Genomic DNA, 12039 nt, shown 5'->3' on the forward strand with positions numbered 1-12039 from the left:
TAGGAAACTAGGAAACAGCCTTTCCATGTCCACTCTGTCTTGAACTTTTAATACTCGATAAGTTTCAATGAGATTCTCCTCTCTCTCTCTCCCCCCCCCCCCCCATTCTTCTAGACTTGTGTGAGTACAGGGCCAGAGCCATCAAACCCTTTCATTCCTGGAATCATTCTCATGAACCTCTTCTGGGCTTTCTCATGCCAGCACATCCTTTCTTACATAGTTCATGTGTGGAGCCAAAGTAGGAGGAGGAGATCTTAAATGGGTTTTTTGCATCTGTATTTACTCAGGAGACAGACACAGAGTGTTTTGAAGTGAAGCAAAGCAGTATTGGCTTCATGGACCCCATACAGATTACAGAGTAGGAGTGTTTGCTGCCTTGAGGCAATTTAAATTGGAGTACAGGAGATGGAATGTTATGTTGACGTTGTATAAGTCATTAATGAGGCCTAATCAAGAGCATTGTGTGCAGTTTTGGTCACCTACAGGAAAGATATAAACAAGGTTGAAAGAGTACAGGGAAAATTTATAAGGATGTTGCCAGGAGTGGAAGACCTGACTTATAAGGAAAGATTGAATAGGTTAGGACCTTATTCCTTGGAACATAGAAGGTTGAGGAGAGTTTTGATAGAGGTATACAAAATTATGAGGGGTATAGATAGGGCAAATGCAAGCAGTTTTTTCTGCTGAGGTTGGGTGGGACTACAACTTGAGGTCATGGGTTAAGAGTGGAAGGTGAAAAGTTTAAGGGGAACATGAAGGAAAACTTCTTCACTCAGGGTCATGAGAGTGTGGAGCAAGCTGCCAGCACAAGTGTTGCATGCAAGATCAATTTCAATGTTTAAGAGAAGTTTGAATTGGTATGTGGGTGTTAGGGGTATGGAGGGCTATGGTCCCGGTGCAGGTTGATGGGGAATAGGTAGTTTAGATGGTTCAGCACAGACTAAATAGTCCAAAGGGCCTATTATTGTGCTGTACTTTTCTGACTCCAAAGGGCCCAAAATTGTTAACAATAAAAGTGCGGTTTGACCAATGCCTTATAAAGCCTCAGCATTACGTCATTGCTCTTGTATTCTAGTCCTCTTGAAGTGAATGTTAACATTGCATTTGCCGCCTTTACCATGGACTCAACCTGCAAGTTAACTTTTAGGGAGCCCTGCATGAGCAATGACTTTAAGAAATATTTATGAATATAAACATACCCAAGCATATATGTAACTTTTTTTTGCAGTGTTGTGTTACTTGGACTTCAAAGTTCACTTTTTTTCATATGGGCATTGCATGAGCTATCCGTAGCTGAATACTGCTTGGTCCCAAGGAATTCTGTTCATATTTATAGCTTGAAGGAGTTTATGTTTGAAAGTAAATTGATGCCGATTAATCATAACTTCATTTTTGCAACTTTCTAACGATCTTCAACATCACTGATTCTTCACTTTACGTTGAAGGTTTCAGTTTAGTAAAGAATTACCAATCTTGTCATTTTGCTTTCTTCTTAGCTGGCCTTCACTCGAGATGGAGTCTGTGGACTTTGGAACGAAATGGTCAAGGATGGTGAAATTGTTTATACTGGACCTGAAGCGACGCAAAATCTTAATGATTCAATATCATCAAAAGGTAGTAAAGTGAATGACATTCTAACATTCTAGGCCAAGTAAGTGGATATATTTAAAGCAGAGGTTGATGGGTCCTTGGTTAGTCAGGGCATCAAAGGTTCTGCGAAAAAGGTGGAAGAGTGGGTTTGAGACAGTAAATAAAATAACATTCTAGGATTGCTGGCAAATCACACTCCATAATTTTTTCCCTCATCAGTTGCATCAAAGCTGCTTTGTTTTAGTATTGTAAAACGTGAAAGAATTGATGTTTCATTGGGTTAAATATGTGGTTAGTTGTCCATTGTATCCAATAATGACAGTTAAATTTGTGCCATTCTTGTAATGAAGTAAACTACACAAAGAAACCTGTGTGGGAGAGTTTTTAAAGTGGAAAAGTTGTTGTACTGGGGCAGTTCCACTCTTTCCAGGTCCAGTGGTACAAGTAGTCATCAAAACTGCCGCCTACCTTGGACGACCATAACTTCCCTTGTGCCTCGTCATGCCCTTCACTCTCCATGAATGGCTTTCCTGGCCATTGAACCTCACTGTTGAACTCATCCGCCCAGTTAGCCAAAGCTGACTTTGCATGCTAGGACAAACATGTCCCACTCTCAGACTTTAAAAGTTCAAAGTACATTTATTATCAACGTATATATACATTATACAACTTCGAGATTTGTTTCCTAACAGGCAGCCGCAAAACAAAGAAACCCAAAAGAACCTATTTAGAAAAAGGCCATCAAACACCCAATGTGCAGACAGAAATAAAACAAATCATGCAAACAATAAACACAAGCAAATAGCGTTCTGAACTGAAATCCATAAAGCGAGTCCTGTCCCCAGACACTTAGTTCGGTGCAGAATGGAGTAGCAAGCTGAACTGTCCCATCCCTCGTCTCGGACCTCAACAGCCTGATCTTTTAAATCTGGCCTGGCGCTGAAATCGTTATCCATATGTCGGGTTCACTCGCTTCAATACACTTTGGGGCCTGGGCCCTGGTGCCAAAGAGAAGTTACACGCTGTTTCTTGCAGTGATCATTTACCAGAAAAAGAGTGATTAACAAAGTATTTAAATCTTTTCCTTGTTTCATTGGCCACCAGCCAGAAGGCACAGAGATTCATCTGTGTCATCTCACCAGAGTATGAGGTAAAATATGTAGGAAGCATACTGAATATAAATACGCTCGGTCTATTTATTAGTGTTGCTGCTTTAGGGAAAAAATGAAATTCTCTTTCATTTCTGTTTCTGTCTGATGTCTGGCACAAAGTAGTTATTAGATCCAACTCATAACTGTGTTGGTAAGTCATGGAATTGTATAGCATAGAAAAAAGCCACTTTGCTCAACACATCTATGCTGGCCAGGAGATAACCTTGCGTATTAGGTTAGCTCCTAGCACCTGGTCCATTGCCCTCTATGTCTAGATAATTCAATTATTCATCTGGATACTGCTTAATTGCTGTCAGCAACATCATTTTAAAATGCTCTACTGTAGGTACTTGCCCCTCTATGGATCCCCTTTAACCCTCTCATCTGCTAACCTGAAGCTTTACCTGAAGTACTAGTTTTATATACTTAAGAAATGAGCAAATTTCAGTCTACCCTATCTATTCCTGTCATAATTTTATATGCCTTAATCATATACATCTCCTCCAAAACCCCTCCAGCTCCATCTATTTTATTCTATTTGCCATAATAGAATTAATAATTTCGTACTTTCGTTTGGCAGAGATGAAGATAGTTCCTGAATGTATTTTTTATTTAAGCATTAGTCAGATATTGAAATTACCAGCAAGAGAAAATCTGCAGATGCCGGAAATCCAAGCAACACACACAAAATGCTGGAGGAACTTAGCAGGCCAGGCAGCATCTATGGAGAAGAGTACAGTTGACGTTTTGGGCTGAGACCCTTCAGCAGGACAGGAGGAAAAAAAGATGAGGAATCAGAGTTATAAAGTGGGGTGGAGGGAGGGGAGGGAGAAACACAAGGTGATAGGTGAAACCGGGAGTGGGAGAGGGGTGAAGTAAAGAGCCGGGAAGTTGATTGGTGAGAGAAATACAGGGCTAGAGAATGGAGAATCTAATAGGAGAGAATAGATAGAGGAGCACCAGAGGGATGGGCTGGTAAGGAGATAAGGTGAGAGAGGGAAAAGGGGATGGGGAATTGTGAAGGAGGCGGGGGGGGGGCGCATTACTGGAAGTTTAAGAAATCGATGTCCATGCCATCAGTGTTCATGCCGTCAGGTTGGAGGCTACCCAGATGGAATACAAGGTATCGCTCCTCCAGTCTGAGTGTGGCCTCACCATGATAGTAGAGGAGGCCATGGATTGACATGTTGGAATGTGAATGGGAAGTGGAATTAAAATGGGTGGCCGCTGGAAGATCCAGCTTTTTCTGGCAGATGGAACATAGGTGCTCGGTGAAGCGGTCGCACAGTCTACGTCAGGTCTCACTGACATACAGGAGGCCAACCGGGAGCACCGGATACAGTAGATGACTCCAACAGACTCACAGGTGAAGTGTTGCCTCACCTGGAAGGTCTGGGGCCCTGAACGGTAGTGAGGGAGGAGATGTAGGGGCAGGTGAAGTAGTTGTTCCACTTACAAGGATAAGTACCAGGAGGGAGATCAGTGGCGAGGGATGAATGGACAAGGGAATTGCTTAGGGAGCGATCCCTGCAGAAAACATAAAGTGGGGTCAGGGGAAGATGTGCTTGGTGGTGGGATCCCGATGGAGATGGCAGAAGTTATGGAGAATTATGTGCTGGACGCAGAGGCTGGTAGGGTAGTAGGTGAAGACGAGACGAACCCTATCCCTGGTGGGGTGGTGGGAGGATAGGGTGAGGGCAGACGTGTGTGAAATTGAAAAGATGCGGTTGAGGGCAGCATTAATGGTGGAGGAAGGGAAGCCCCTTTCTTTGAAGAACATAGAACATAGAATAGTACAGCACAGTACAGGCCCTTCAGCCGACAATGTTGTGCCGACCCTCAAACCCTGCCTCCCATATAAGCCCTCACTTTAAATTTCTCCATATACCTGTCTAGTAGTCTCTTAAACTTCACTAGTGTATCTGCCTCCACCACTGACTCAGGCAGTGCATTCCATGCACCAACCACCCTCTGATTAAAAAACCTTCCCTTTAACTTCCCACCCCTTACCTTAAAGCCATGTCCTCTTGTATTGAGCAGTGGTGCCCTGGGGAAGAGGCGCTGGCTATCCACTCTATCTGTTCCTCTTATTATCTTGTACACCTCTATCATGTCTCCTCTCATCCTCCTCCTCTTTGAAGAGTAAAGCCCTAGCTCCCTTAATCTCTGCTCATAATGCATACTCTCTAAACCAGGCAGCATCCTGATAAATCTCCTCTGTACCCTTTCCAATGCTCCCACATCCTTCCTATAGTGAGGTGACCAGAACTGGACACAGTACTGCAAGCGTGGCCTAACCAGAGTTTTATAGAGCTGCATCATTACCTCGCGACTCTTAAACTCTATCCCTCGACTTATGAAAGCTAACACCCCATAAGCTTTCTTAACTGCCCTATCCACCTGTGAGGCAACTTTCAGGGATCTGTGGACATGTACCCTCAGATCCCTGTGCTCCTCCACACTACCAAGTATCCTGCCATTTACTTTGTACTCTGCCTTGGAGTTTGTCCTTCCAAAGTGTACCACCTCACACTTCTCCAGGTTGAACTCCATCTGCCACTTCTCAGCCCACTTCTGCATCCTATCAATGTCTCTCTGCAATCTTTGACAATCCTCTACACTATCTACAACACCACCGACCTTTGTGTCATCTGCAAACTTGCCAACCCACCCTTCTACCCCCACATCCAGGTCGTTAATAAAAATCATGAGAAGACATCTCCTTCGTTCTGGAATGAAAAGCCTCATCCCGAGAGCGGGTGCAGTGGAGAAGGAGGAATTGAGAGAGGGGGATGGTAACGGGGTGGGAAGAGGTATAGTCCTGGTAGCTGTGAGAGTCAGTGGGTTTATAATAGACATCAGTAGTTAAGCTTTTTTGAGAGATAGACACAGAGAATGAGAAAGGTAAGGGAGGTGTCAGAAATGGACTAGGTAAATTTGAGGGCAGTGTGGAAGTTGGAGGCGAAGTTGACGAAGTGGATGAGCTCAGCATGGGTGCGGGCAGCAGCACCAATGCAGTCATTAGTGTAGCGTAGGAAAAGTGGGGGAGTGACGCCAGTGTAGACTTGAAACATAGACTGTTCCATGTGGCCAACAAAAAGGCAGGCATAGCTTGGGACCCATGTGAGTACCCATGGCTACGTCTTTTGTTTGAAGGAAGTGGGAGGACCCAGAGGAGAAATTATTGAGCGTGAGGATGAATTCCGCTAGGCAGAGGGGAGTGGCGGTGGAGGGGAACTGATTAGGTCTGGTATCCAGAAGGAAATGGAGAGCTTTGAGACCTTCCTTCCTGTGGGGGGAGCGGGGAGGATGTGTTTCGGGACTGGACATCCATGATGAAAATAAGATGCTCAGGGCCGGGGAACTTAATCATTGAAGAGATCAAGAGCATGTGAAGTGTCATGGATGCAGGTAAGAAGGGTCTGAACCACGTGGGATAAAAAAACTGAGTCGAGAAATGCAGATTTGAGTTCAGTGGGGCAGGAACAAACTGAAACAATGGGTCTACTTGGACAAGCAGGTTTGTGGATCTTGGGTAGGAGGTAGAAAGAGGAGGTGCGGGGTCCGGGAACTATGAGGTTGGTGGTAGTGGATGGGAGATCCCCAGTGCTAATAAGGTCGGTGATGGTGTCAGAGACAATGGCCTGGTGCTCCTTGGTGGGATCCTGTTCGAGGGGTAAATAAGAGGAGGTATCTGACAGTTGTTGCTAGGCTTCAGCGAGGTAGAGGTTGGTCTGCCAGGCTACTACAGCACTCTTCTTATCTGCAGGTTTGATGGTGAGTTTAGGATTAGTGTGGAGGGAGTGGAGAGCAGAGCGTTTGGAAGGAGTGAGGTTGGAATTGAAGAGAGGAGTGGTGAAGTTCAGAAGGTCGATGTCCCATCAACAGTTGGCAATGAAAAGATCCAGAGCAGGCAGAAACCAGAGAAGGGTGTCCAGGAAGAGGAGGAGGGTTAAAGATGGGAGAAGGGGTCATCGGTGCAGGGTGGAGAGTCCTCGCCAAAGAACTAGGGACGAAATTACCAGTATGCATTTCCATGAAAAATATAGCATAAATATAATTGAAACTTTTGATAATTGATAAATTTATCCTTAAAATGTGACTTTTTTTTTCTTGCCACAGAGGATAATAATGAATTTCAGGCTGGCTTAAAGAAGGATGACCAGAATGACAAGGAGAAAAAAGAAGAGGAGGAAACACCAACATCTATCTATCGAGCCAAGTCAATCATCGAATCGTGGGTTTGGGGCAGGCAACCAGGTATAAAAGAAGCACATATAAAAACATGAGTATCATTCCTTACTGTTTAAGCATCACATTTTAAATCTATCGGTCCACTGTATTTCTTTGTGTTTGATGCAAACTTGTAGCATATGCAGCTCATTTACTTAGTGCAACTGGGCTCATAATTTTGATTATATTCAAATAATTCTTTTGAATTAGAAACTTACTGAGATTGCTTTTCAATTTATCTTGCTTGTCTCTTTCTTTATAGTTAAAGACAATTGTATTTAAAAATGTTCTTTGGTTGCCGAATTGACTGTATGTGCAGCCAGTGCCAACTTAATTTGGCACACCTACACACCTGCTTGTTAATGCAAATACTTAATCAGCCGATCAAGTAGCAGCAACACTTCTACTTATCCCTGTAAGTGTAAGTGCTACACCTGTCCCTACACCACCTCTCTTGCCACCATTCAGGGCCCCAATCAGTCCTTCCAGCTGAAGCAACACTTCACTTGTGAGTCTGTTGGGGTCATCTATTGCATCCAGTGCTCCAACTGCGGCCTCCTCTACATCGGTGAAACCCGACGCAGATTGGGGGACCGCTTCATCAAACACCGCTGCTCCGTCCGCCACAACAGACAGGATCTTTCAGTTGCCACCCACTTCAACTCTGCTTCCCATTCCCATTTGGATATGTCCATACATGGCCTCCTCTACTGCCATGATGAGGCTAAACTCAGGTTGGAGGAGCAACACCTCATATACCATCTAGGTAGTCTCCAGCCCCTTGGTATGAACTAGAATTCTCCAACTTCCGGTAATACCCTCCCCCTCCATTCCCCTATCCCTATTTCACTCTGCCCCCTCCCCCAGCTGCCTATCACCTCCCTCATGGTTCTGCCTCCTTCTACTACCCATTGTGTTTTCCCCTATTCCTCTTTCACCTTTCCTGCCTATCCCCTCCCTGCTTCCCCTCCCCCACCACTTTATCTTTCCCCTTACTGGTTTTTCACCTGGAACCTACCAGCCTTCTCCTTCCCACCCTCCCCCCACCTTCTTTATAGGGCCTCTGCCCCTTCCCTCTGCAGTCCTGACAAAGAGTTCCGGCCCGAAACGTTGACTGATAGTTTCCCCAGATGGTGCCCGGCCTGCTGAGTTCCTCCAGCGTGTCATGAGCATGCAGTATAGGAGATAACTTACAAAGTGGCCAGTGAGTGTAGTTCTAAAAGTGATGCATATGGAAAGAATACTGTTTAAAATTCAACTTGTCCTCCTATTTTACTCTCCTCCCATCCGGTAGGCGCTACAGGAGCCTCCGCTCCCGCACCAGCAGGCACAGGAAGAGCTTCTTCCCTGAGGCTGTGACACTGCTAAACCTCTCATCACAGCGCTAGGCAGTATTGCATCCATATTGTACTGTCTTAGTACTTCTATATTTGTGTGCTGTAGCACTTTTTATTAGCAGTTATTTTGTAAATAACACTATTCTTTGCATTTCTGGTCAGATGCTAAATGCATTTCATTGGCTTTGTACTCGGCACAATGACAAAGTTGAATCTAATCTAATCTAAATGTTATTTGCGGATGAAGTGGTTTTATTTACTTGTGAGATTGTAGGCATTGCTGACATATTCATCATGTTACGCTGATTGTTTATTTCTCTTGAAAATAAGCTGCATTCTTGATCTGCTGCAGCCCTTAAGCATTCCCACAAAACCATCAAGAAAGATGACCATGTTCTTGCATTTTGACCTATGTTTTCAGGTCTGGATGGTATGAGACATAAGGAACAGAGGCAATATCCTTTTATGATCCATAGATTTTGGGGATTAGGATGAGCTTGAAGAACTTTTGGTGGTAGTAGTAGCAACTGCATTGTGCTGGTGATAGAGGGAGAAGAACAGAATGGATAGCGTATCGGTTGAGCTTTATTGTGTTATTTATAGAATGTTAAGCTGCTTGAGTTTTGTCAGAATTGCACGAATCCAGGCAAGTGAGGAGCATTTTCCAGAATTGTTGAATAATATATTTGCATGCTCTCTTGAGATTTTTTTGCTGTTCATTGAAAGCATTGGGATGTTTCTGACATAGAAGTTGCATTTGAAAGTTATCCTTTAATTCTAATTTGTAAAATTGAATTTTGTACAGAAATAAAATGCAGTCTTTACTACTCCGATATTTATCTAGGGCACTTGGATCCACTTGTTCTGCTACGGACTCCGCTGCAATGTTTTCTCTCATTTTTTGAGTTAACTTTATACCACTAGTATAATTACATATGTAGAAACTTGACATTTTCTGATAAGAAACATGATTCAGAGGAGTTCAGTGACCCATTGTGCCATAAGAGTTCCACAAAAGAGCTTTTTTTATCAGTCCCACTCCACTACAGGTTTTCAATTTTTTTTCAACGGGAACTGTTTCTTCCTCATTTAGTATTTTCATTGTCTGCATCTTGTAATAACTATGGTTCAGAAGTACTTAATTGTCTGCGAAGTGCTCTGTGACTATTGGAGCTAATAAATGCGACACACGTACACGTTGCTGGGGGAACTCAGCAGGTCAGACAGCATCTGTAGAGCTGATGTTTCGGGCCGAGATTCTTCATCAGGACCAAATGCAAGTTCGCTGGCTACACCACCATTTATTACACTGGATTTTCAACTGCTGGATTTTTAAAATATAGAAACTACAAGAAGTTATTTCCCACCACTGTAGGTCATTTCATATCACAACACCTCCTTTATCTTAGCAGTAATCACAAATTTGCTGCCTTTTTCTCTTTTAACAGCCTGCCTAATCTTATGCAGGGGTTACCAATCTTGAGTCCATGGACCCCTTGCTTAATGGTATTAGTCCACGGCATAAAAAAGATTGGGAACCCCTGTTTTAGGGACTTCTTCTCCACCCACTCCATGGTATTGACGATTTTAAAGATAAATTCTGCAAAGGGAGACCAGTGTTTCGCATGGTGTAAATATTTTCTAGCTATGAAACTTGATTTCCTTATGCATTTTGCAATTTATACCTTTACCTTTTATACATTTTTGCACTAAGGCCCATGACATTTTGCTGGGATAGGGTAGTGGTGGGAGAACAGGTAGAAAGCAGGGTGTATCGAGATTTTCTATAATTTGAAGCTATGATGTGTGTGTGAGAAAGAGAAGAAATGGAAGTTACAAAAAATCTTGTTTATAACTTGTTCTTTCTCCAAAAATTATATATGAGTTATTTTATTCCGGATCTCAAACTTTTGGGTAGTGATTGGTGAATTCTTTTAAGGGCAAACATTTTTTATTACCCTAACAACTGTAATGTATGCAGCTTGCCTGCACTGATGCAACTCAACACTTTTAAATGATTGAAAGGGTGGTTCATTTTGGTAGGTCAAGTATGATGGCAGAATTAATGGCAAGACTCTTGGCAGTGTGGAGGATCAGAGGGATCTTGGGGTCCGAGTTCATAGGACACTAAAAGCTGTTATGGAAGTTGACTGTGTGGTAAGAAGGCATACGGTGTATTGGCCTTCATCAACCGTGGGATTGAGTTCAAGAGCCGGGAGGAAATGTTACAGCTATATAGGACTCTGGTCAGACCCTACTTGGAGTACTGTGCTCAATTCTGGTCGCCTCACTACAGGAAGGATGTGGAAACCATAGAAAGGGTGCAGAGGAGATTTAAAAGGATGTTGCCTGGATTGGGGAGCATGCCTTATGAGAATAGGTTGAGTGAACTCGGCCTTTTCTCCTTGGAGTGACGGAGGATGAGAGGTGACCTGATAGAGGTGTACAAGATAATGAGAGGCATTGATTGTGTGAATATTAAGAGGCTTTTACCCAGGGCTGAAGTGGCTAGCACAAGAGGGCATATTTTTAAGGTGCTTGAAAGTAGGTACAGAGGAGATGTCAGGGGTAAGTTTTTTACCCAGAGAGTGGTGAGTGTGTGGAATGAGCTGCTGGCGGTGGAGGTGGAAACGATAGGGTCTATTAAGAAACTCCTGGATGGATACATGGAGCTTTGAAAAATAGAGGGCTATGGGTAAGCCTAGGTAGTTCTAAGGTAAGGACATGCTGAGCACAGCTTTGTGGGCTGAAGGTGTAGGGTTTCTATGTTCTATGGAATAGTCTGAGAAGAGGAAATATTTCTAATGTTAGTTGTTTCTTCCTCATGTTTTATGTCTACTAAGAATAATCCAAATTTACTAAAATTAGATAACTTGATTAGTAAGGTTGCCAGACATAAGACCCTAAGACATAGGAGCAGAATTAGACCATTTGGTTCATTGAGTCTGCTCTATCATTCTATCATGCCTGATATATTATTCCCCCACCACCCCATTTTCCTGCCTTTTACCTGTAACCTTTGCCACCCATACTAATCAAGAACCTATCAACTTCCACTTTAAAGGGCTTGGCCTCCATAGCCGTACGTGGCAATGAGTTCCACAGATTCATCACCCTTTTGCTGAAGAAATTCCTCATCTCTGTTTTAAAAGGATATTCCTGTATTGTGAGGCTGTGCCCTCTGGCCTTAGACTCCCCTGAGTTGAGGCTGAATGAAGATCACAGTTAGGAGCTTTACATCCAAGAATACACCTCGTATTGGCAGGTGGGTGGAGGGGGTGAGTGACTCTTTTGGTTTAAAAAAAAATGAAGGCATTGGTCAGACTACACTTGGGCCCCTTATCTAAGAAAGGATATGCTAACATTGGAGAGGGACCAGAGAAGGTTTGCAGAACAGATTCAGGGAATGAAGTTTGAGGAACTTGAGGCGTGCAGGGCTCCCCGCCCCCATTCTAACGATTTTGTACAGAAGCATCATCAAGACTGTCCTGTCTGGCTGTATCATTGTCTTCTACAGAACCTTTAAGGCACTGGATCATAACACCCTACACAAGATGGTAAAAACTACTGAGAGGATCACTGGGGTCTACCTTCCCCACCGCCCCCCCCCCCCACGTGTGACATTTACCAGGAGTGTTGTAGACAAAGGGCCCGAAGCATTTTGGAGGAAGCCTACCACCTATCTCACAATTTCTTTCCTCCACTACGATCAGGAAGGAGGTACAGGA

The 12039-nt window shown here is 43.6% G+C and overlaps 1 protein-coding gene across 7 annotated transcripts in view; it reads left to right on the forward strand.

Annotated features, from left to right (window-relative positions):
• Nucleotides 1-12039, forward strand: part of herc2 (HECT and RLD domain containing E3 ubiquitin protein ligase 2) — a 231142-nt gene that overhangs the window by 20756 nt on the left and 198347 nt on the right. For all 7 annotated transcript variants that reach the window (XM_072262724.1, XM_072262731.1, XM_072262725.1 and 4 more), the window contains exons 2-3: nucleotides 1497-1614; nucleotides 6864-7001. In XM_072262724.1, the coding sequence (XP_072118825.1) occupies nucleotides 1497-1614; nucleotides 6864-7001 (256 nt within the window). The remainder of the gene's footprint in view (nucleotides 1-1496; nucleotides 1615-6863; nucleotides 7002-12039) is intronic.

Source organism: Mobula birostris, chromosome 7 (assembly GCF_030028105.1).
Source record: "Mobula birostris isolate sMobBir1 chromosome 7, sMobBir1.hap1, whole genome shotgun sequence".
Lineage (NCBI taxonomy): Eukaryota > Metazoa > Chordata > Chondrichthyes > Myliobatiformes > Myliobatidae > Mobula > Mobula birostris.